The sequence below is a fragment of the Corvus moneduloides genome, chromosome 3 (assembly GCF_009650955.1).
Source record: "Corvus moneduloides isolate bCorMon1 chromosome 3, bCorMon1.pri, whole genome shotgun sequence".
NCBI classification, from domain to species: domain Eukaryota; kingdom Metazoa; phylum Chordata; class Aves; order Passeriformes; family Corvidae; genus Corvus; species Corvus moneduloides.
The window spans coordinates 117,297,240-117,323,496 of NC_045478.1; the positions used below are offsets into that span (position 1 = coordinate 117,297,240).

Consider the following 26,257-nt stretch of genomic DNA (forward strand, 5'->3'; position numbering starts at 1 on the left):
GGGCGGCCCTGCTGGGACCCCAGCCACGTGTTCCCACTGCTCTGCTCCTTCAGGAGCCTGCAGCATCACCTCGAGGGCTTGGGCACCAGAAGAGGTCTTTGCTCTGCGTACCTGTGGGTGCTAGGAATGCACCTTCCTAATCCTACAACACACCAGGAGCAGATACACCCAGCCACTCCATCACCAAAAATTCAGTATAAAGTTTCTTCTTTTTTTTCTTCTAACCACACACAGTACTTTGTAGCAACACCATCTGATAACCCAGCACAAACAATCCTGCTCATTTGTGTTGCCTCGTTGGCGTTCTCCATAGAGACACACGCACAAGTTTTCTCTTTATGTGCCACTCCTCCCACCTTGGGGAAGGAAATTAGAAGTGCTGATGGAGGAGCTCCAGTCACGTTTCCTTCCAACTTCTGGTGGCATTAGCTCAACAGTGACAGTTTGCAAGGCAAAACAAATGGCTTGTGAAGTGTGTGTGTGTTATGGAGCCCTACCCAGAAGAAATTTCTGTCAAGTATTCCAGAAATTCACTGAGACTCTGGTATGTTTTTGTGTGACAAGAGGTATGCTGCAAAGTTTAGCTTTCACTCTCGTTACTGCAAATTATTCTCCCAGCTGAAGTGCCTTTTCTCTTAGGCAGTACACTGCAAATTGGTGCTGTGCTCTCAATCAGCATCACCCTTCTCTCAAGGGAATGCCTTCAAGGGCTTCACTGCACCTGGCACTTCTTGTTGAGGAGCCCTTGCAGCAAAAGGGAAAGTTTTCAGCCTGAGGAGCAACACCCAAGTACTGCTGGCAGGAGACATCCTCACCGGCAGCCTCGAGGAGCTGTGACTACCACACAGGCTGACATACCCGCTCTCTTTCTTCCTTTTACAAACCAGTGATACCATTAAACACTTGCACAGGAGATCGGATGTAGGAAGTAACATTGCATCTTACTGTAACAACTCTGGATGCCAGCAGAATGTGATTTGAGTTTGAAACAAAACACAGTTTCATTCATTTTTACCCTCATTTATTTAAAAACCACACATTAATGTGGCTGTGTGGTTGCATCCAGGTTGCATATCCAGGAGCTTTCATGATGCCACGGAGGATAAATGACCACTGCAAAACAGCCCAACCTCTCCTTGGGATGGTGACCACACCCTGGCTTTGGAGCTGCCTTTCTGTACCCATCTGGAGCTGATGAGGGTCAATCCTTCCACCCTGTCCCACCTGACTCATTCTCCCCTGCACCAGGTGGCCTCAGGAGCTGCCTGCAGATGTGTGTTGGCTCAATGCCCATTTTTGACTTCCAAGCCCACATTTTGCAGCTGGAGTAGTGGTACTGATACAAGCAGTTGTACTTCAGTGCTTAAACAGCACATTCACAAGGACATTATCACGGGAACAGCCCTTGTCCCTTCCTTGCCTTTTTTTGTCCTCTATTTCTAAGGCAGCACTTAGTCCTCTAGGGCCACAGGCTTAGCTGGAGCTTTGTGGGAGGCTCATAGTATATATTAATATTACTGTATTAATATAGTAACAACTACAAATAATGCCTTTTGCTTTCTCCCTTCCCCCTCTCCTGTGTCCTCTGCCATGGGTATCATGGCATTGTTCTGAATCTCTACACAGCACCTCTTGTGTCTGGGAATGGCTACAGGAAAAATCAAGACAAGACAGGTATTTCAGCCATGGAACACCAAGGAGAGTTTCATTTGTCACGAGCTGGAGTAATTAAAAGTAATTTTTGCGTGTTTTGGATGCTGACTTCGGTCAGAGCATGAGCTGTGCAAAATGCTTATTTTTATAGTTTTGACGTAAATCATGGAATGTTTTCTTTCTTAATTTGGAACACTTGCCCCAAATGTTCCAAGTCTCTGTAGATAAGTCCAGGCTCTTTTCTTCCTCACGACATCCATCTATCCATTAAAGTCCCAGGGTTGACTGCTCAAGTCGTTTAGCTGGACTGAACACAGGACCAAAGCATCTTCTAAAAGTGGTAACTTCCAACAGTCTTGATAAACCACTGGTTCCAAGAAAGATGCACAGTTTTGCTGTCTAAAATCTGCCTTCTTCTTTGCAGAAGTGCCATGGGTCATTTGCTTAATAAAACAAACCCAGCCTCCTCCCCCAAGCCCAGCACATACACAAAAATAATTTCCGTGGTTATATTTTTCTCTGGGGATGTTTAAACTGTCAGCTTTGCTGAGCTACATTCTCCCCTCTCGTTCTTTCTCATGGGGGATGTCCTGTCACGGGGGACTCAGTGCAAAGTCACATTTTGAAATTTTCCAGAGGATTTAATATTAATGCATGTATAAAAGACTTGCAAAATCTTTCCCTTTTGAAATGATCATATTCTATCAATAGTTGCTAGAGCCGGTGTTGTTCAGCTTGGACAAACGGTTCAAAATATAGTCCATGCAAACACTTCTGATCCCAGGGTTACATGGATGTATCATTTTTCGGATCAGTCACTGTCTCAGGGTACGGGCACGGGATCACTGGCTCAACTCACACTGAGATCCATTTGAAATTAACCCATGTTATTGGAATCACTTCATGTTGAACGAGGAGCTCTCTGTTTCCAGTTGTATCTTCTCTCATCCATGGAAAGTCCTACTTGGCCAACAACAATAAACTCTTGGAAATGATCGTGCACACATCTCGAAACCTCTACAAGTGAACGTGGGAAAAGCAGACGTTTTGTTCTAACCTAGGACACTGGCTGAGAGTCAATTCCTGTAATGGATAGCAAAGCACAAATGTGAACCCACAGGGCCTGTCCCATATGGATACACACTCAGGAGTTTCTCACATTTGCAGTCTCAGCTGTCATCCGCTGCAGCCACCCACAGCCGGAAGTAACGGTGCGAGATCACCGCCAACACCCTCACACTGAGACTTGGGCTCAGTGTTTAATATCCATGATAACCCATCAGTTAAAATCTGCTGAAATTCAACTCTCAAAACACTTGAAATGATTAATAATTAAAAGCTGCCTAGATAGGAATGTAACATGCCAAAATGTTGGCTAGCACAGGCAACTTGGCACAACAATTTGCATTACAGCCTTTTCATCAGTTACAATAAATGAGTGTGGGTAGAATCACTACTCCACTATTAAATTAATATGCTTTTTTTTTTTTTTTGGCTCACATATGGCAGAAATATCCTTGTGGCACTAAGAAAGGTCTTGGCAGACCTGTGCCTAAAGTGTGTGTTGATGCCTGTGCTTCTTGCCTTACAAGTCTCCTGTAGGGTAAGCAGGGATTTAGCCCGAATCCAGCCACCGTGATCACGAGTGCCTGGCTGTCAGTGTGCCTGGATAGGCTCCATCTGCAATCAAAGCCACAGTGGGGCTCCCATAGAAAGCTGCCTGGGAAATGGATGTGTTCTATTGTAAGACGAGTCCCGCTCCCTCTCTAACTGGTGGCAAATTGCAATTTTGCCAGGAAAAGCAGGATCAGGCGCTGTTGGCTGATGCCTGTATTTCTGCTTGTAAGGAATGTTAGCCAGAAAACCCAGAATGGTTGTATAGAAACATCCTCCAACTAGTTTTCCCCCCATTTTATATAAATACTGCATGCTTTAAATCAGTTACCTGTCTTCTACATCTCCCTGTGTTAGTGGTTTTGCAGCCTTCACTGATTTAGGGTTGCTAACTCTGATTTTACTGCAGGTGCTATGATGTTTATTGATTTTTTTTTGAAAGTATCATCTCCTTGGGTCATGTGAAAAGTTTCCATTTCACAGCTCAGGAAGAGCCTCACATCAGGAAGGTGCATGCATGCAACTGGTAACTGCTGTAAGCACCAGTAATATTAGTGAGGATAATTCTTGTAATTACAAATGAAAATGAGTTTTTTATTTAAATGACACTTTATGAATGTCCCAGTTTAGGTTTTGGGTGGGTGGTAGTACAGAGGAACAAACCAACTAACCAACTCCTGCCCTAGTCGACACCAGTGCTTCATCACCCCGCAGCATACATGCTACACTGATTTACACCATGCTGACAGACTTAGCATCCTTGCAAACCTGGTCCCAATTCTGAGGACTGGTATAAGAAACTAATTTGAGTGGCTGATACTGAATTCTGATCCTCCAACACTTGCATTTCTCCAGGCGTCCGTACCATCTGCATCCATGATGCTGCTGGGTTGCTGAAAGATGACGTGGTTTGGACCAGATCCTCCTCTTGGCTCGGGGCAAGCACAGCATTATTTTCATTCCACTATCTGACGGAGGCAGATCTGGTGGCAATTTAAGAATCACACATTATCATAGGCTATGAAAAGAATAATTTATGCCCTTGAGCACTTCTCAGATCTTTCAGCAAAATCAGACATCTAAAGGAAAATCTAGTTCTTCGGAGAGCCAGGGATGAGTAATGCACCCAAGAGAAGTTGGGGTTCTGACATGAAGGGATTAGCATGATCCACCAGCATGGCTTCATCATCTGAGACAGACTCAGGCACATCATGTTTCCTTGTTTCATAACAGCCATCTGGATGTGCAAATGGGAAGATGGGGGCTTGTTCCGTGGCTCTGGTTTGTCTTCTCATGGGCCACATGTCACCTTGGCCTTTGCAGAGGGCTGAGCGCTGCCTTTTGTGCTGGGAGCTTGCACCTCTCCTGTTTCTCTCTGAGACACAGTGCCATGGACTGCAACAGGCCTCTGTGCCAGGAGCTCTGAAAGAGGGGAATACTCCAGGAACACCTTACCCAGTGTGATCACAATCATCCAAAATGATTTTGTGCTGGGGTGGAACTGCTGCTCTGTTGGGCATTTGTCAAGCAGTCCCATGTATAAAAAATTCCCAGTGCTCCCCCAGGATCTTGTTGCTTTCATGCAAGGAGTGACTAAGATAGCTTTGCCTCTGTTGGCATTCACCTTCTGCTAGGATAACCTCTCCCCCCCAAAAAGCAACCCCAAAACTGCCTATTAATTGCCACAGCAGTGACAATTCCTACAGGAATGGAGGGATCTATCTGCAGTTCCCTGAGCGTGTGACACTGGGCGGTCACCATCAAATAGTTGACCTAAGGCAAATCCAAGATGATCTCATTTTTAAGAAATAAAATAAATACCCTCTGTCCCTCCCTGCCTTACAGGAACAATACCACCCTGAATTTGTGTGAATGCAGTGTTTCCGGTTCGTCTCCCTCACTGAACATTTGATCGTTCATTTAAAAGAAAGAAAAAAAACCAAACAGAGCAGAGGGTTCCCTCGTGGAATGTAAGACCTCCAAAGGACTTTTAGCAGCATCTGGAGATATTATTAAGTTTTCAGACTAGGTATGCATAGCACAATAATTAGTTCCCCTGAAGAGACCCCAGTAATTGATGGAATTTTATGACGTCTATTATGAAAGTATGAAATGGCTCTTCATAAAAAACAGTATTGGATTTTTCATTCTTTATTCCACACAGGCTAAAAGTCAATATTAATACCTGGCTAGTGAATTCTGACACTTAAAGAAGTTTGTAGCACAAAGAGGTCACAAAACTGTGTACTAATTGCTGTGGCGCTAACGAGGGGATCGAGAGCACCTTGATATGTGCATTGGATTAGACAGACTGCTCAAGAACTACCCTTTGTATTTCTTTGAGAAATATTGAAGAACTTGCCTTCTGGAACAAAAAGCTCTAAGTGTTATTTTGTAGAGCTGGTTCTTTACTTCTGGCAGTGCTCCAGAGTGCTGAAAAACCAAGTGAACAGGGAAGAAATAGGATGTGCACTGTGCATCGGCATTGCAAACAGAGGAGATCAAACACCAGACAGCTCTCATGCATTTTGGGATGAGCTGAGAAGAGCCACTCAGGCAGAGGGTGTGAGTGGATTCTCTGCCTGTGGGCACAGCAGGACCGGGAACCACTGGATCTGTCTGGTCCTGCCTGACGCTTGTCCTCTGCTGGGGACAGCCAGGCTGCCCCTCGTCCCCTCCAGCCTGGTGTCTGCCGAGGCTGCTGCAGAGCGGCAGCTAGTGCCAGTGGGTGGGAAAGGCTGGGAAAATGAAAGTGCAACACGAGGAGAAGGCAGGAACCTGCTGGAGGAATCAGTTTGTATAGAAACAAACTCCTCATTTCACATGCAGGTCGTGTGCTGGTTTTCATGCAACTGTTTTTAAGGCAGTGCTGTGTTCTGACAAACAGGGCTTTGCTGCAATGATCTCAGTGCTTGCAAGTGATTGGAATATGAATAAAAGAGATCTTTAACTGTATTAACTCTATGAAGCAAGAAAATGATAATTGTGCCAAATTCACCTTAACCCATAGTGAAGCAGGGCCAATTAAAGCCCAAGATTTTTACCACCATCAGGAAATGCCTGTCCCTGTGCCTTGGACCCTGTCTGGCACCACTGGCAGCCCCTGTCCACAGCCAGTCCCGGTATGGGTGTACAGGTGAGGAGCTGCAGCTTTCCTCAAGTAGCTGAGAACAGCAGCATTTCCATGGAGAGACAGATAATTTCCTTCTCAATTGTTACCTTGACACAAGAAAGTTATCACAGCTCCCCAGTCTGTCACTGGTCTGAGGGAACAGGAATTTGTAAAGCCAGATAGGGGTTTTAAATTATGGCAACAGAAAACAGTTGCTTTTTATGGAAAGTGAGAGCGAATGCCCAAAGCTGGATTTCCTCAGGGAAAGCAGAGCAATTATTTTGTTGCTACCAAGGTGATACCAGGGTGTTTTCTTCCTATTTCTAGTCCCCTAATATAATAAAAGGAGCTAATAGCAGCAAGATGTAGGAGACACCCACTGGTGAACGCTCTAATGCACCGAGCTAAATCGGGTCCTGTGCAAGAGGCCACGCAGGGTTTCTCAGCAGTGCAGAGCAGAGGCCTGGGGTGCCACAGCACAGTGGCATTTCACGGCATCACTCCACGTGTGGTACCAGCCAGGTTACACGGGACAGCGTGTGCCACTCTGCACCACCCCCAGCCCTGCCCAGGGGTGCCCAGCCTCGCTGCCAGCCCTGCACTTCCACAGGTGCAGGAAAACCCTTCCTGGGGTGCAGGAAAGGACTTCTCTCCCTCCCCTCCTCTCCAGCTGGGCCTGGCAGCTGCCTGCAGGTTTCTCAGCACGGCATGGAAGGCAGCAGTGGCATGAAGGGGCTCTGTGGTCTCTTCCAGCCCATAAATCAGGGCAGCAAACAGCCCTGCTGACGGCCGGGCTGCGGTCTCAGCCTTAACGATCAGAGGGAGCACTCTGCAGCAGCAAAGTGAAAGCAGAGTGTAATATTTATTTACTGAAAGGAATACAGGCTGTTTCCTACTTCTACAAGTCCCTTCTCATCAGGAGAGGCTTTTCACCTAGCTAGAGGAACTGAGCTCTCTCCTGAGATCGTTGCATTCTTGGATGGGAGCCGTGGCACACCACAGCCACTGCCTGTTCCTCGCTGGAGCTCTGTCTCCAGCTGTTGCCCCGAGGCTGACAGGCTGTACTCCATGAGTCAGGGATACATCTTACCACAGGCTTTACGGCTTGGGTTTGCTTCCAGCCAGGGAGTTCATCTGCTCTGCTCAGCTGGTGTCGAGCTGCAAGAGCACTTGGGTTGAGTTTATTTATTGCTGAGGGCTCCTGGGATGCCACAGTTTTACTGATTTACACCCTTGGAGAGAGGTGACTCGTTTTCTGGGAGACATCCCATATGGCTGAATCACCATGCTCAGGGTTACTTTACTGACCCTGGCAATTAAGAGGACATTAGAAAGCCTTTCCAAAGGGAATCACAGCCTTGGGTGATCACATGGGAAAGTGCCCTCCTGGGGGGGGAGAAAACCCTCGAAGAAAAGAATGTTATACTAAGAGCAACAGATCTCAAGGCCAGGAGAGGCTGTGAGATCATCTGGTCTGGTCTGTCCATCACAGTCCACTCTGTGGCATCCACACTGACCACTGGGTGCGACTACCTGGTGTGGCAGCATCCCGTGCAGCACCATCCCCTCTTCCTGTCAGTGCTTACAGTCCATCATCTCTGCTGTGCATATGCAGAAAGGGAGAAAATAAAGAAGATTTTGGTGTGTCTCTAACTCTCTTGCCTCCAGTGTCCATCTGGCAGCTGGTGTTATGCCTTTCCACCTGCCTCTGGTGGTTTTCCTCTGAAACCCAGCTTTCAGCTATTGCTCTGTAGCCCAGGGACTGTACAGGGCCAGTTTTCCTCTGCATTTTCCTGAAAATGTGGTACAAAGCCTGGACGAGGTGTTTCCCAGCTGAAGGCAACTCACCTGCCCTGCTCACAGCCTCTGCCATCCGTGGGTCAGATCAGTGCAGCAACACTTGCCAGCTAAATTTCATCTTTCCCAAGAACAGAGCAAAGTTTGATTCACATCTCTCCCCTCCCTGCTTTTTTTTTTTTCTTTTTAAACTATTTGATCCCCCTTACCCAGCCTGTAATCACTTATTTGAACAGGCCAATTATCCCACAGCAGCTCATGACACTAATTACACTACAGTTCTCAGCAGGGGAAGTCGCCAAGCTCTCCCACTCATTAGCCAGGCTTCCTCCATTGATACAGCAGCAGGCTTTACATTTCTTCTCTTCACATTCATATTCATCTGGTTGCCTTCAATTTGTTCTGAATTAGAGCTTGGCTTCCCCAGTGCTACTTAAAGCCTTTCTACCTGGAGGGCAATCCAGCCATAAGGATTAGCACCTCTTGCCACAGTCTGCCCACTGTGTTTTGGAACCCATCATTCCAAAACCCCCAACCTTACAGAATCATATCAATTATATAGTAGTTAATAGATTACCTCCCGTATTTTCTTCTTTACTGTCTGCAGGCTGAACACTTGGATCTTTCATTTCTTCAGTGTTTTTTCCCTCAGATCCTCCTTTTGATCATGCTACCCCCATGGTACTGATCCTGAGGAACCTCTAAACTGTCCCAATGAGAAAAAGTACAATGGAGCTACACTTGGGAAAACAGCACAAGCCCCAAGCCTTTCCAGCTGTCTGGCAGATACTTTCTCTTTAGAGGGCCCTTTTTAAACCCAGATTGCCTTATTGCAGTTGGCTTCCTTAACTTCACTAGTGACCATCACCTGCTGCCTTTTGCACACGGCTTTGATTTCCTGCATTGGCCCTTTTGCTAAGCAGCTCTTGAAAAAAGAGCCCTTGAAGAGTAAGGGAAGGGCCAGCACTCTGAGGAGGGACCAAGTCTGGTGACGGCCAGGAGATCCTGCTGTGTGGGTTTAGGCTGGGTGATTTGACATGCAGCTCCTGCACACAGGGCTCTCCAAAATCCAAGGGTATGATGTAGTCCTTGGGGTTTTAAACACCCGCTCACGTCTTTCAAAGGCACGGCTGCTTACCTCAAAATTACTTCCTTGGATTCAAGTGCATGCTCAGGTTTTAGGGGGCCTGGCTGTCCAGCCCTTCAGCCTGCTCACCCACTCCAAACTCTTTCTGCCCCTCTCAGCAATGTTCCCCAGTGCTCATTCCAACATCTCAGTTGGACCTGGTACTCTCCTGGAAGCTGCCCCACAGTGAAGGAAACAGTGTAAGGTCAGGAAGCTGCCGAGTTACTCCTGGCAGAACCTGGCACTAGCACTAGTTCTCAAAGCATAAATTCTGAGGGCAAAATGAAGTCTTCAGCCACTTTCCCCACCTGGCAGTAGCAGGCTTCTGCTGCTGTGGTGGGACTGGTTTTCTTCTGGCCATCACCAGGAGCATTCGCAGAACCCACCTGAAGCTCAACAGCCCACTGGGCTTCTCAAAGCAGCTCAGGTCCCACTACTTGGCCTCTGCAACATCAACCTCCCTGTGCTCGGCCTCCAAACAGCTTTTCCACACATCCCAACCTGTTCCTCTCTCCCAGCCAAGTCAGCCTTCTGTGGCCCAAGTACAAGCACCAAGGTCGCCTGCTCAGCCTGCTGTGAGAATCCTACCTCACTGAGCCCTGCAGGAGCCAAGGGTTGTTTCCCAATCCTTCCCGTGGTGGCTTGGCTTTTCCCTCTGTGCTCACCATCACCATCACCATCTCCGCAAACCCACTCTTGATGTCACACCCCATTGCTCCTCTTTGGGGAAGAAAATGTATCAATTTTTTTTTATTCCCCCCACTTCTCCATTTCCATCCTAGTCTTACTGCAGTCTGTCAGACTCATGGCTCTGCTTTCAGCCCTGTTCCTCCCTTCCTTGCCCGCCCTCATCCCGTGTGTCAGACCTCGTTTCCCTTCTAGTGGGTGATTTGACTCCAGCTGCTTCGGAGACTATTTATTTTAACAGGTATATCCCTCAGTACAGTGGATTAATATACCTGCTTATCTCTTCTCCCAGAGATAATTTTGTACATTGTAAATTCAATAGGGGAAGGGAAGTCAAAAGCCAAAGGAATAGGTTTATTTTTCAGTGCTCTCTGTGGAAGGCCCTGCAAAGGTACATTTCACAGCACATATATAATTGAACAGATGATGAGTGAAGCAGCGGGGGCAGTGGAACAGAAGTCAAGGTGCTGTAATTTGTCGAGGCAGTTTACTGGTATGGCTGGAAATCACTTCCCAGCTCTTCTGCAAAAGCCTTCCTATAAACCAACATATTTTCTTACCAGTTCGTTGGCTCCTGCACGCTGCTTTTTGTTTCCCATTGTTTCAGAGCACCAGCAAATGCACATTGTGCCTCTGGGAGGGGCAGGGGCTGGAAGCACAGGCATGTGCCATTTCTTGTTCTTGGTGTGAACACAAAAGCCTGCAGGGAAATTTCCCTGCCTTCTCCCGGCACTGCCCCTCCCGTCAGCGAAGGGGTCAGGGTAAGGTCTCCCGAGTCAACTGAGGTTTTCGAGTCAATGAACAGAGAAAACTGGTCTTGTGTTAAGAAATTTTTATTTGTCCTTTGGATCTGTAATGTAAGCACATAAAATTACAAGTGGAAGAAACATCATGCCACAAAATTGCATAGAATTTTTACAAAAATGTGAATTATGCCTCTGAAACAATCATAGATTGAGGAACCGAAAAAATATGTACATGTTAACTGGAATATTTCATCCTACTCTGAAAGCAAATCATCAAGGACTAATCAATCACAGACACTATTAATACAATGTACAAGAGCAACACTGATTTCAAAGAAAGGCAAGCAATGATGTCCCTTTAGTTATCTGTCAGTGAATGTTTAGCTAATACATGAGCATTAATTAACATAATTATGAACATGTTAAATCTAAAATGTCTGGCCTTCATTAGAATTTTTAAAATTCTGCTTATACTGCCAAAACCAAGCTATTTTCAGTAGTGTAAAGATATCTGAAGTGCACAACCTAGTTTAATATAGACAGCTCTATTCTATACAGCAGAAAGTCCACAATACAGCATTTCCACACATTCAACACGGAACAAGGCAAATACATAAAAGGCACAAGACTTGCACATCATAAAGACCCTTTTTTCATTATCTTACTCTAGTTCAAGTAATATCAATATTAAATGATAACGGTTTCACTGAAATAGTTTGAACGATGCAAGATGTACAGGGTTACACACTACCTTACACCTGCAGAAAGTGGCACTGTACAGATATAAAAAAATGTGAGGACAGGAAATGGTCAAATACAAACGTACTGTAAAATGACTACAGCTGATAGTATATTTAACCCAACCAGTATATTTATTTCTTATTAAATATAAATAAAAGGTTAATTAGTATTTATTTGCCCAAGTTTCTTTGAAGACTGTGGCGAAGTCCTGGCTCCCCTGAAGTCCACAGGAACGTCGCACTGAGATTCAGAGGAGCCGCGATTTTACCAAAAAGACTGCACTGTACAACGGTTTCTGTAATGCAATAGTTTCAGTTTTAGCATGAACACTGCTATCAGTTTATTCCCGTAATAATTTAGACAATACGTCATTTTAACTTTATAAAATGCAGCATTAAATCTTGACTCTACATTTTCAATGAGTGATTAAGATTGATTTCAAAGTGCAAAACTAGGATTAGCAGAAGAGTCACCTTTCCTAGCGTTAAGATGAAAGTCAGATTTTTGAATTTCATGTGCACTGATTTCATCATCATAAACTAGAACAGTTTAATTCAAAATATGATCTCCAAACAGTGTGCAATTTTTCTTTCTTTCTGCTCTAAGTTTAAAAAGGAAACATCAAAATACTGCTTGTTTTCCAAGATTTGAACTTATATATATATACACCATTATTTAACTGAAAACTTAACCTTGGTTTGTATTTTATTGCTTAAATTTAAATAAAATAAGTTACTTTAAGTACTAAAATCCTGAGGGAATGGAAGTAAGGTAACTGTTAACGATGTGTTAAGATGCCTCCCTCTTAACTGATTGCTTTCTCCGATTGCTGTTTAATGCTAAGTAAGGCCCCGATCTTGCAAATGTGAATGTGAATGTTACTCCCAGCCCAGCTCCTGAGCCCAGCGGTGCAGGAAAACACAACTTTGCAGGATCAAGTGTCTTGAGGCCAATCTGGGGCTCCTGAGCTGGTTTCTCCTTTGCCCTAAGGCACCTCCACCAACGGCCGAGGGAAGGATCGTGCACTGGCCCCAGTAGGAATCCGAATCTGAGATGTTTCATAACTCCTATTTCTGTTGGGATGGGAATCCAGAGAACAGCATGTCTTTACCTTTTCAAATATCCTGACTTTCACAACGTCTCTCTGTCGTCTGATAGAAATTTCTCAGAATGTGCTGTTACTTCTCTCATGCATATCATACAGTACACTAACTTTGATTGTTCTTACTTTAACAAGTCAGTTAAACAGATTCATACACATTTTTAAATAACAGTGGTCAGGTTTTTATACTTTGCTTTTAAATTTTAGACCTTAGTAAAACTGAACATCAGTCTTAACAATAATGGAAGATTCTGTTAGATTTCAAATACTGTAGTCCTAAACATTTTATAATCCTATCAAATTCAGTAAGATTAAAATATGATACTTAAAATCAATACTTTTGAGTCTGCAAAATATATATCAAATTTATATTCTAAAACTACTTTGATTTACAACACTAACACCACAAAAAGAATTCTATGATTCCATGATTATTCTATAGCAGTAAAACCCAGATGTTAGCTCTCGGAAAGATTCTCTCTACTCACGGATCCCTGAAACATTCCATTTGGCCAAGAGACCACATCAACTTCAAATAGAAGCATGCTGTGTGTGTATATGGACAGATGTGTGTGCACATATAGCTATATATATATATACAAACATATATGCACTCACACGGCGTAACAGACACAGACGTACACAGACACCGACAACCTCCGCGCGGATTCTTCGCTCCGTTTTCCTCTCGTCCCCACAGTTCCAAGAAGTTTCAGCAGCAAATATATGTCTCTCCATGTGATAAACATAATTTCAAGACAGCAAGCCACCAGTGCTTGCGGAGCTAAAAAGGATCCAATGTTTCAGTGCAAATGTAAAAGGATGGTACAGCTGTCAAGGTGCAGTTATAAAGAAGGAAACAAAATATGAGTAAGTACTGTGGTAATATTCGCCAGGATCTCTATAAGTTTGGAGCACTTTGCACTGGCACTCCAAAAGGGAATCTGCACACATTTGTCTCTGTACAATACACTGGTCTTCATTAAACATTCTTAACAGTGAACATGGCCAGAAAATTACCCATTGTAAATTGTCAAAAAAAAAAAACCAAACCAAACCAAACCAAACCAAACCAAACAAACACCCACAACAAAACAAAACAACACAAAAAAAAAAAAACCAAAAAAAGAAAAATAAAGAGAAGAGGGAGGGTAAGGTATTAATTTTCCCATTACAACTGCACTAAGCTTTAGAATAATAATCAGATGAAGAATGAGAATGAAGACCTTTGCAGAATACTTTTTATAAAATGCTCCTTTGGGGAAATGTGCACTTGAATGCAGATTCCTCCTGCCTCCCGAAGCGCTCCGGTGGCAGCTGACCCCGGGAGAGCAGAGATGGGCAGTTGGGAATGGTGCGCCCTGGCGCACTGATTGTTTCTTGGGTAGTTAAAAAGTAGTATCAAACACTTTTTCTTGATTATCTTCTTCCAATTCCTCTTCACTTTGTGGAGGTTTATGATTTGATTTTCCACTGTCAGATGCCAGGGAAGAGGGGGCAGAACTGTGGTCTCCATCTTCACTGATTTTCCCTTTCATGGCTTCCTGTACGAACTCCAGAATTTCCAAAGGCAGTCTTTTGAATTTGTCTTGATATTCCTGATCAAGTTCCACCTGCAACTACAACAAAAGAGACAAAGCTGTCTTCAGGTGTATCTAATGTGACCAGCGCTACAGGATGGGGAAAGTACCACACCAGGCAGGAGGGGAATCACAAGGCATTTCTGCACAATTCAAGAATGTATTCCCTTCTTTCCCATATTGGCACCACGCATCCAAAGTGCCTATTAATTTCCATGCAGTCATTGCAAAGCTGAAGGAACGTGCAGTCATAAGGCTGGTTTTGGGTACCATCCTTGGGTACCCAAATCCTTCGGATACATGTGGATTTTACCGTACTGGTGTCCATACTCCCACTGGCTTTGACAAGACCCCATTCAGGTGTAGTATGGATCACGGATAAGCCTTTGAAAGAGCAAGGCCTTCACTGAGCTTCAGGTAGTTAATCACACATCAAACACACCACAAACATTGCTCTGAGAACAATAAAACAACTTTTGCCAGATTTCTTGGGTTGGAGAAACCATTAGGAAAAAGTCAGTTGTCAAAGGGAGTCAGAGAGGGAGGGAAAACAAGTTAAATTGCATTTCTTAGGGCTAGATCATGGAAAGTTACATTATCGGATTAATGCAGAACGTGTCTTGGACATTACTGGGGAAAAAGTGTCGTATCATCAACAGGATGCAAAAGGCATGCAGAAAGAAATCTGGCTATCAGTCTTCAGGAAGCAGTGGGTCCTTTCCCAGTATTTATTTGTACAGCCTTTGTTTTTAGTGCCCATATTAGGATCTGCACGATCCATTATTTAAAAAACATTAATGTGTATGAAAGTTTCAACTGAAGACAAAGCCAATTTTTTCATCATGACCAGTATGAGGGCAGCAGGAAGCAAAAAGGGTGAGTTCCAAAGCCAGACCCGCTCTGTCTGTCCGTTCATCCATCCATCTACCCACCTTCTTAAAAAGAGGGAGTCAGGTTCTGCTAACTGTAGCTGCAGCAGTTTTGCAATAGTTTCTTAGGCAGTTGTGTTCTCAGCTATGTATTTTTCCAGGATTTCCAGGATAAAGGTGCTAGGAATTCTGATCCTTCAGCTCTAGGCCTGAGTCTATCCTATGCAGTTTCAGGTCTCCTTCACCCCACTGCAACAGCTCTCAACAGGCAACACAAATTCTCACTTGCACATTAGGTCCTATCCTAGTCTTACCATCCTTGACCTGTCCACACACACCATGTGACTTTATCAGTACCCCTCCCTCTGAGCCCTGCCAATCCCATTCCCCATGCTTCTGTCCTGGTTTTCATCCTGCATCTCTGACTTTATTTTTGTGAGGCCTCTTCTCCTTTCTCCTGATGTGCAAATCAATGTCCTTAGCTCACCCGGTCTAGTTCTACATTCCTTAATTAGACAAATTCTGCAGCTTTTCTTCCTCAAGATCTAAGATCTGTCTTTTTCCTTTTGGCTTCCCTGCTAAAGCTCTTTTCCTGCCTTCTTTCTGGCAGTTTTCCTCATGTCCTGGCCTTGGTTTTCTACCTCAGATAAAAACCAGGTCTGAGGCACAAATGGTTCCACTAAAACACACCCTGCCTCTAAATCTGTATTTCTATCAACTAGAAATACATCACTGTCACTGTGGTAGTTAATCATTATCATAACACCCTTCTTCTTTTCCTGAACCCCTTTGAGTCCTGGCTTTATGTCTAGACACAAAGGGATCCTCCTTTTGTCTCCATTTTGCAAACACTTCCGCAAGTACAGGCATCATCAAAGGAACAGTGCCATAGGGTGGCTGGTGGAGGAAACTGAAAAATGATGCTGATCATCCCTCACTGCCCTGCTCACCACAGCCCCAGGACTCCATTCCTGCTGCCCAGGGAGCTCCTCACTCCTGAGAGATCACATCCGCACTGGCTGGAGTGTCGGCAGCACGGCACTCACATAGGTCATACTGCAAACCCAAAGATTTAATTCTAGGCAACAGGTCTTCCTTCTTGGTGCAGTCGTGCTTGGGGTTACAGTTCATGGCTAAATACCTGCACTGCTTAAAAAACAGCAGTGTCCAAGCCAGAGATGAGCTGCTGCATTTCCCCCACCTTGTTGTAGTACATGGCATTACTGAATTTGTGAATTCTAGACACCTCAGGTATAGAAGAAGCTGTGTAATGTAAGTCAGGAAAAAGTCTCATGGCTCTCAACTTCCTTCAGAATCTCGATTTGCTTAATTAGGTTTAAGAGCAAAAGAAATACTTGAAATCCCTCAGAAACTGAACGTTATCTGAACCCAGTGCAACCATAAGCATGTTGTTAGATAACAATTGTGTCTAATACTCTCCTCCTAAAGTGCATCCAGTGGCTAATCCCCCCTAAGTCGAGCATTTTATAGAAATGACATGAATCTGGAGCTACCTTTCTGTCTCCACAGTCAGTCTATATAGATATCTAATCATGAGAAGGTTGAAGTTAGTTGAGCAGGAGCAGACAGCAGACAAGGAGGGTTGATTAAAACTGCATCAGTGTGTAAAAATTAGTTTTCTTTTCGATTCCAAAGGCACTGTCAGTTCTTCCCCTTGCTCAGCGTCTGACAAGCCCCTCAGATCCCATCCATTCCCTGACCCCCAAGCTACCACACAAGGTTAAAGAAACAGGTTGACTGCTTAAAACCAGCTGGCCTAAAAAATCCAGCTGTTTTTCTTTTAAAAGCCTCAGTATCCTATTTATTCTGTGGCTTTACAGGGACATTACAGTTCATGGCAGTGAATGGAAAGCTGCCCTCCCAGCAGCAGCAGTAGCCACACACATCTCTCATGTGGCTTGCTGATGGCAAGACAAGGTGCCACATTAGTGTGAAAGTAAAAACCTCTCTGCCCAACCAGCTCCTCACCAGACTCCACCCCAGGGTGGCCTTCCCACTCAGTTTCCTGTCCTCTTGGGTTGCTTCCCATCACAAGTCCACCTACCCCAATTCCTCTATTCTCTAGCTACTCAAGGTGACCTACACTTGCTGTTAGGATTTTGGAGTCACACAAGGGGGGGGAATGAGACCGATGATTAGACAGGCAGATTGTTATCTGGACCACTGTCCTCATTAACATGTAACAGCCTTCTCCCTTCTGTTATCTCACTACCTGCCCTCTTATAGATCCTCTGTCCTCTCTCTAACCCACAGCAAAAACAACATGAATGTCACCTCCATGTAGCTTTAGTGTCCCACAGTTGGACACTATTTCTTGTTCAGATAGATCTCACCCCCATGTACTTTAGTGACAGGCAGTGAGTTAATACTTTAAAATTTAGAGCCATCATTAGGTGTTTGCAGTGGGGTCCTTGGGGACAGATGAATGTGTCAGTCACTCTTGATGGCTGTGGCCAGCTCTTGAATGTGTGCTTCCATCTACCTGCCCTGTAATTTTTTACCCGACAGCACAAGTTAAAAAATGCCAGCTGATGCTCACATCAGCTTTGCACAAAAACTGCCCTGGACAAACACCACCATCTGCACCTCGAGTACAGCCAACACAGCCGTGAGCCGAGGGGCAGGACATGAGCAGGGCTTTACAAGTGAGCAGGGCTCCTGGTGGCCAGCCAGCTGCCCAGCTCATGGACTCACGTTCCCTCCCAATTCAAAGGGCTCTTCAGCATCCTCAGCTACAGCCGCTTTCCAAAAAGGGTCATCAGTCAGGGAAAGGCCTTGCAGTCCTTCCTTGGAATGTGGGAGGGGAAAATTATTATGGTTGTTCAGCTTAAAGCAAAGAAAACACACTCAGAAAAGAAAACAGATGGTATTATTAAAACTGTTTACATTTATATTTATACCTAGCTGTTATTATTAGAACTACCAAATGAACAGCATGAATAGCACTAAAAGCAGACTGTGATCAATAAAGGAGTACAGCAGCAGAGGTTGTGGGTTTAGACACTCCTGACCAAGCCCCTGTAAACTCTCGCATGCTTACAATGTGATCCAATGAACTTCTGTTTCTACCAAGAACCGAAATAAAGCGGTCACGTGGCAAACGCAGCGTGCTGCCAGCACAAGCGACCAGGAGGGCTTCAAGGCAAGAGGTGGACACCCCGCTGGCCCACACAGCCCCGCCTCCCCCTCACCTCCTCCCCGCACTCCGGCAGCCCAAGGGAAAGGGAAACTGGCGGGAAACACGTCCAGCCCGTCTCCCTTCCTGCGACACCTTTGAAGTCCTTACTGTGAGCGCCGCTGTTCCTTCCCGTTGTACCCTGAGAGTGGCCTTTTGGAAGTCACCAATCCAAGGCCTTTCCAAACAGTTCTCCCTCTCTTCCGTCCCCACACAGCTTGGGACACCGCATGCTTGGCCTGTGGCCTCATAGCATCCTTCTCCTGCTGTAACATCTTATCTGATGCAAAACCAACCCACTTCCACCCGCACTGGGATTCATTCCAGCTCACATGGGTTTTTAAAAATATATTTGCAACTCAAAAATAATGTAAGGGTCACTACTTAAAAAGCATCCCGAGAATTAATCTTCAGCCAAAGATGTTTTGAGAAAGTTATATACGAAATACAACTGGTTACACATTTTGGTGAAAAAAACCCACCAAAATACAGTTTTGTTGAATCAAAAACATTAATTATGGCCCTATTTGTTCTGATGAAGTTCTCCCACTGCAAAAATTTGATATGACTCCAAATCAGTCACTTTTTTAAGTCTCAGATTTTTCCATTCTGCTGGGAGTTTTTCTCTAAGGGCAGCTTTTTGAGTTTTTTGTTTCTGTTATATCTCCTTTTAAATTTATCTTATTTTGTTTTCCTGATCACTTTCTTTCCCTGAATGATGCAGTGAATTATGAATGGAAAATTATTCAAATATCCTGGCTCAACAATTTAGGTAAAAATAGACTCTGAGGACTAAATAGTTCAGTATCTCCAACAATCTCTGACATTTCCAACAGCAAACTCTTTATTCTCAAGCTTTTTGCACTATTTTTGAGTTAGGATTTCAAATGTGAGACATTTTAAAGTTGTGCTATTTCCCCTTGGGGCAGAGTGCAGCAGAATATATAAAAAATTACTCTTTTTGGTATTTGATTGTTGCATTTATTCACCAGTTGAAATGTGATACTCGTTTGTATCTATAATTACTCTGGCACTACCCACATGCAGGATATTATTTAATTCCACATAGACAGTGCCTGTTCTTTTTGTTTTCCTGATGAGAAACTCAACTGCATTCATTTCCTCTGTGCAATTTCAGCAGAATGTATTTTGACAAGAGGCAGTAACTGGTCACTACACCATTTGTAACAAAAGGGGGGCTGCGACCTCTCCAGGGAATTTCTGTTTAGCAAAGCTCCCGTTTTCCTTATCACGTGTCATTGGAAATGTTTATTTTGTTAACACCAGCAACACTGATATTTTCAGTGGGCAGTGAATCCACATTGCAAAAGCAACACTGGGCTGGGATTGGGGCCCCTTTCTCACTCCTCCCCTCCTTCTCTAAATCTAGTAAAGCTACAAATACTTATTTTTCTTCCTGCAAATATTTGACCCATGTGCCTAAAGATAATTTTAAATAGAGGATTTGGGGCTTTTAAGCCTGCATCAGACAACAAATATGCATAATGTCAGCGACCTCAATTTAGCTTCCAAAATAGCACATAGAGGACTCCCAGATTAAGGGTACAGAGTAAAAAGGCTGCTGTTCTTCTGCTTTTCATTTTCAGAGCTTACTTAATTAGAAAGCCATTCTGGAGGGATACAGCATTACAAGACATATGAGTAGCAAGAACTGTTAAAAGCAGATGGAGGCTCAGTAACAGGGAGAGTGAAATTGAGGAACAGAGCTCAGGGATCAAGTGATTTATAGGCAGCAATTTTTGTTTAATTGGAAACAGTAGGAGTTCCTTATTAAGGACCATGTTATTCCCTCCACTAAGCAGATTTGTGCTGGGAAGGCAAAGGAGTAACCACTGCTCAGATGTCCTCATGCCTCAAGGCCACAGTTCCTCTGCAGCACTTGGCTGGAGACGGGGACTTCAGGAGAGAATGTGGGGCTTGAGGGGACCCAGGACTCCCCTGCAGGACCTTGCCACAACTGGCATGCCCATCTCTGCCCTCTGTCAGAATGGCCCTAAGACAGCAGCTGGGAACAGCAGGTCCTCGGGAGGCTGTTTGCCCAGGCCTGGGAAAGGAGTTAATTCTGCATGTGCTGAGGGCACCTAAATGCTCCTTTTTTCTCCCAGTGACATCAAGCAAGTGCATAAAGGAACCTGCCACCATGTTAACATTTGGGCTTAACAAAGCTTTGGGACAACATTGCTAACCCTGTATTCAGGCAGACAAGGTTTTATCTCAGGAGATGTGGGAGTGCGGAATCATTAAGGAGAGCCTAAGGGCACTTGGTATCTGAGGTGGCATGAGGAACAGCACGGCACCAGGTAAACAACAGCAGGAAATGTCTTCATGCTGACTGGAAAGCTCCGGTTAATGACTCCTGTCCTCAGACAAGGACATCTCTGCATTTTCCAACAATGGTTATTTTCCAGACCATGAGAGGCACCAGGCACACCAATTCCTAGACTCCTTCTCTGCCTCCCCACCTGAAGGTGATGCTCCCCTAGCCCTTCCCACAAGGTCGAACCCATCAGGCCGATCTCTCCGCCCCACAAAGTCTCCGTGCTGTTTTCCTGAGACCAGGGATGCTGGCTCAGCCATGGTTTTGACTGATCTGCTTTTGCCCCTCTGCCTTCCCATGCCAACAGGCTGCACAGTCCAGACACTCTCCTTGGAAAAAATCACCAGCAATCACCTGAAGTGCATCACAAGCCACGGAGTGGATAACACATCCTGTGTTATCTCCCCTTGTACAGACACTCCCCCTCCCACTGCCTCCCTTATCTGCCATGTTTCAGCTCAGTGTCTCTTCCTATTAAAGCAAAGGTGATTTGTTCTGCCTCCCCGAGGGTACAACAAGTCCCCACATAAACGAGTCCCTTTAATATCTGCTGTCTCAAGGCACTAGACTGTAACCTTGGGGCCTCCATCAATCTGTGTCTCCGCCTTTATTAACTGCAACCTCAATTAAACCAATGGGACCGCGAGGAAACCTGGGACCCGGGCTCCTGGATTTTAACACTCTCATAAGGCAACTCATATCTACCTTCTGTATAGAAAACCAACATTTGTTCCAATAACTGATTCAAAATAAATGTTTGGGTGGTGAGATGCCCATCAGTGCTGCCCAGGTTATACACATATACACCTGTTCAGTATATCTGCTGAAACCTTCTGGGTTAGAGAAGGTCCTTACAGCAAAAGCCTAAACCGGTGATCTTTTCCTTCTGGCAATTGTATTATTAGCAGCAATTTCAGATCTCTTGCAATTTCTTTAAAGAAATTCTGAATTCTGTGGGAGGATTTTCTTCACAGTAACTCTTGTGTCCCATTTCTTCAAAAGTACGGTAGTTTATTCTCATGCAAAGCCCTGCTCTGTGCCTTGTAAGCTGCATACTTGGAATTACTCCTTGTTCTGATGATTATTTCATGAAACAGTTTGCTTTTTTGGATAAAATGCTTTCTTAAGCTGTCAAGTGGCTCTTAGGTGATTCCATAAATGTGTGACCTGTGCACCTCATGATGCATATGAATAAAAATAATTTGAGCTAGAATGAACAGGAAAAAAATCCCCTTTCTATGGGCGTTTTAAGGCTAGATTCTGAGATTCTGTTCTTTTTCATCATCACTAGAGTAAGTTATCTTCACTGTAAGCAAAGGAGAATCTCCTCAGTTTCAATGCAGTAAATCCAGAGAAATTCCCCTGAAGTCTCATCTATCGGCAGATACTGCCCTTAGTTTATTGGGGTGGATCCAGGGTAAATAGCTGGAGTGACAGAGCTCAAAGAGAGCTTCTTAACTGGTCCTTTCCTAAAGTGCTGACCATATTTTGGATACTGCAAAACAAACAAACAACAAAAAAAATCAGTGCAGCCATTACTGTCTAACAAGTGATTTTTTTCCACTTCCACGATGCCTCCAAGGCAGCCTGTAAACAGGCAGCTGACTGTCCAACAGCACAGGCCTTCCAAGAGTAGCAGTACTGTAATTCTCATCTCAAGAGGTCATGACAGTCCCTTGGAAACTCATTTCAAATGACATCTTGAGGTTACAACAGCAACAATATATTCCAGAAATATTTCAAACCCCGTATGGATCAGAGAACGCAGGACTCGGAGCTGTGCAGCACCACGGCAGCAGAGCAGGATGTCCCCAACGGGCCATGGAATCTGCAGGGCCACTTAATATATATTGTGTTTTGCCTAAAAGTGGTGTTGTCCCTCAAAGTGAGAGATTCTGGTTATTTTTGAAAGAGGAGAGACAAGAAAAGAAAGTTTCAAGTGCTTAAGGCCTCCTGTGTGAGGGCTCAGGAGCTGCTGAAGTACAGATCTGAAAAAGAAGGTGGTGGAACCCCCAGCACAGCTTTTGGATCCTCACCTAAACTGAACTCTGGGTTCAGTTTAACAAAGCACTGTCCAGTCTCTCATATCCACCTTGCTAATAGATAATTACAGCGTTGCCTGTGTCTGACTCTTGGCAGGACATCTCTAACAGGTCCCATCATTATCTAAGAAAATTCCCTCTGAGCACAGAGATTTCTCCTCCAGTACGACAATGAAAAGGAAGTAAATAATCTATTTCTCTGTCTCCCTCCAGGGGCATCACTGTGCTCCTCAAAGGAAAAGGAACAGTTCACCCTGTGATTAAGTCTGGCACCTCCTTTCACTGCCATACCCTGCTCTGCCCTTCCTGCTCGGCCCTGACTCTCGAGCCTGTTTCGAGTAATAAGAGCTCCAAACACACACTGAGGGCTGTGCATCTTGAGACAGCACCTTTCTTAAGGTACACACTCACTGTAATTCACTGATAATTGTCAGGGAGCTGCACGGAGGTTTAGAAGCAAGCCATCATTAGCTCAGAAATAATCACACTGATAAAGCCTCTGCTGCAACTCTGAAGTTTACCTTGCAGTGACTGTAGCTCTCCATGCGAGAGAGCCTCTGCAGGATGGAGCCTCACTGAAAAGTCTGCTTGGAAAATTACTGAGCAGCCAGTCCTTCTCCTAATATCCTGTTAAAAATGAATGTTTTTAGACTAGAAAGCAAGCGCACTCTGAATAAAGATCAAAGCCTTAGAAGTTTCTTTGAAAATCTTTTCAAGTAGTTGCAGTTCTGTAATCCCTTGTAACAACGAAGGCTATTCCAAAATATTTCCTAACTCATTAACAACATGAACCTGGCTTCCTCTTCACTATTTGCAGGGACTTTTGCATTGACTCTCCCCAAATAATGAGCCACTTTAGTGACTGACCCATTATTTTTTAACATACCAGGCTAATGAAAAAAATCCATTCAGAACCTGGCAGACGTTTAACAGCAGAGACAGAGCCGCTATCCCTCATTTTCCATCTTCCAGAAATGATGGCTTAGTATTTTGGCCTTTGTACTTCCAAGTGTCAGGGAAGTTTTGAGGCTGAGTTTAACAATGACAAAAAGCTGGGACCCAATTCAAACTTACGTGCTGATGTATATGTTCATTATTATCTAATGACCATCAAATGGAGATGTATCATTGCTGCTGGGGACTCTGAGTCTGGTAAGTTCATGGCTGCTCTCTGTTTATATACTGTGATTATCTTCCTATCCCTCTACTTCCACCATGACTTCATCCATATATCCACACTTCTCATTGTTTCATGCTGTATTACACAACACACTTGGTTTTTTTTACTTGAGAAGCGAAGTTAGTGTAGAATTTTAACTGCAACTATTACAAACTTTAGAGCTTAACGTAAGAGTGACTCTGCCCAGAGGTTCAACCTAATTAAAAACAGCCTGAAGGTTTTTACTTCCTGATACTACAACGAGCTTTAAAGGAGAAAACCCTCCTCTTGTTGTCTGTACTGCTGTTACTGGATTAGGCAGTACTGTGCAATGGGAGGTTAATGGAGCCATCCTCACGATGAAGTTCAAGGGATCAATATTTCAGTTCAGTTGTTTTCATTTAAACATTTTCTCCAAAGTTCATATTAATGCTGACTGCTGCAAACTTAGGCAACTCTCTAATTACCCATCAAGTTTAAATGACCCATGCAGAAAACTTTATTTCAGTGATGTTCAGCAAGCATCCCACAATGCAAAAATTGACATATAAGGTAATTTCATCAAGCCCGACCAACAGGACAAAGCCCATCCCACTGCTGCCCAGAGCAGCTTGAACTCATGCCTGGTAAAGCACATACCCAAAGTTCACTTCAGTCTACAGCACAGTGACTAGCTTTAATGGGGTTTGGACCTACAGTTTGGATCTACAACCACACAAGTACAGATGCAAACTGACCAGATCAAGTGAAGGAACTGCTGGCACAAAAGGGCATGAAGGGCTTGCTCCTCACCCAGCAGAGATCTGGGAATAAACTGCCTCAAAATAAGTGGTGCAGAAGTTGTGTTTCAGTGGCTCAGGGTTTTCACCTGAAAATCACTCTCTTTTTCAATTTAAGCAAACTGCAAGGCGCGAAGGAGTCTAGGAAAAGGGACCACGTTGCTGCTTAAAATCCAAGCCTGCTCCAACAGACAAGAGGTAACTACTTCACACAGAGAAGGGCAGATGTCTTTCTCACATCCAGACCTTGCTCTCTTTGTGTACAACCTGATCTGGGTTTCTGTCCAGCACCTGAGCTCCATGAGGAAAGGAAACTGCTGAGGGTGTTTTTCCCTCCTAATGCTTATTCTGGGTGAGGAACTGCCACCCTGCTCATGCTGCAGCCCAAGCAGCCTCACACCCTCTTCTCTGGTGTGGTGGGATATATTCAGTGAGCCACTGTGACAGAAAATGTGTGTCACAGTGCCTGTGTGTCTGTGCCATGGAACACTTTCCATCTTGCCAAGCAGCCAGACATCTGAAAGTCCTCTTGAACATATCTCTTAAAGATACTGCCATTGACTTCTGTGGCCAGACCTTGCTGTTGCCAGGAAAAGGGATACACTAATTCCCTAGAAGCCAGCAGAGACAGGAGGGTAAGGGACACCACAACTTAAAGCTACCTAGAGAATGCGTTCCTCTGGTGCCTCCTGTCCCCACCGAGCTCATGCATGAGAAGGTCACACTGGGGCCTCCCCCACGCCTCAAGCCCACTACAGGAACCATGAGCTTTTCCACTGTGAGCTGGATCTGGTCCCTGGCTTCTCTCCTCCTGAAGTTAATACAGTTCATCGAAGTTTAGTTCATCAGAGGGTCAAGCCCGAACTGAGATGAATCTCATGGAACTTCACTAAGCCCTTTGCTTTTTTTTCCACTGAGAGGCATGCCATCAAAATGCCTATCATGATCCCCCATGAGCTCCACTTTGTTTTTAATCTGATTTCATTTATGGGTATCACTATCAGTAGCTTCTCTCTTGGAAAAGTTTTGCACCATGCAAAACCTTATTTAAGAAAAAAACATTGGCAGTAGAACAAACCTCTTTCCATTACAAGAACTTATCTTTTTAGTGCTCTATCAGTGTTTTATTATTATTTTGGTACTTGGCATCTTCCAAAAGCATTAAAAAGTTCTTGAGAGGTCTTACAGCTTTAGAGTGTATTCTCTGATGCCAATTCTGATCACGATCTAGTTGAAGATAAGTTTAATAACCACTAGAAAAATAAAGACCTTTCATAAGTGATCAAGTGATGTGAAGAAGCAGAAGAGTACTTTAAAAACACACATTTCTCGCTTTAGAGCCCTATTTTAAAAATGTGTAGAGTACACATCTCTGTTGGGGATAACAGAAATTCATCTGGAACTTAGGGAGTATTTATTTCAAATTATGGTATCGGAAATGAATGAGATTATTAACTTGCAGAAACAACTTTTAGAACAAGGACTATAAAATGTCATCTTTTCCCCATCTCATGGAAATCTATTTAGAACTAGAGAAGTACAGACAGACATTAGATTTAGTGATGGTGAGTGAATAATAAAGTCATCTACTACTCTAAATAACAGTAAAAAGATTATTCTGAGTTAGTTACAGAATTATTCCTAAAAAATTCTTATCACTTATGTTATTTAAACTTTCTTACATATCAATTAGTTTGAAATAATAAGTCTTTAGGC

The 26,257-nt window shown here is 44.2% G+C and overlaps 1 protein-coding gene and 1 long non-coding RNA gene across 4 annotated transcripts in view; one reads left to right on the forward strand and one right to left on the reverse strand.

Annotated features, from left to right (window-relative positions):
• The window catches only part of LOC116441612, an 82,526-nt gene that overhangs the window by 28,050 nt on the left and 28,219 nt on the right, over positions 1 to 26,257 (forward strand). The window lies entirely within an intron of this gene.
• The window catches only part of PLCB1 (phospholipase C beta 1), a 352,437-nt gene continuing 336,984 nt past the window's right edge, over positions 10,805 to 26,257 (reverse strand). Inside the window, exon 32 of one of the 2 annotated variants that reach the window (XM_032103715.1) lies at positions 10,805 to 14,197. In XM_032103715.1, the coding sequence (XP_031959606.1) occupies positions 13,967 to 14,197 (231 nt within the window). In that variant the 3' untranslated portion in view covers positions 10,805 to 13,966. The remainder of the gene's footprint in view (positions 14,198 to 26,257) is intronic. The other variant, XM_032103716.1, reaches the window with a different exon arrangement.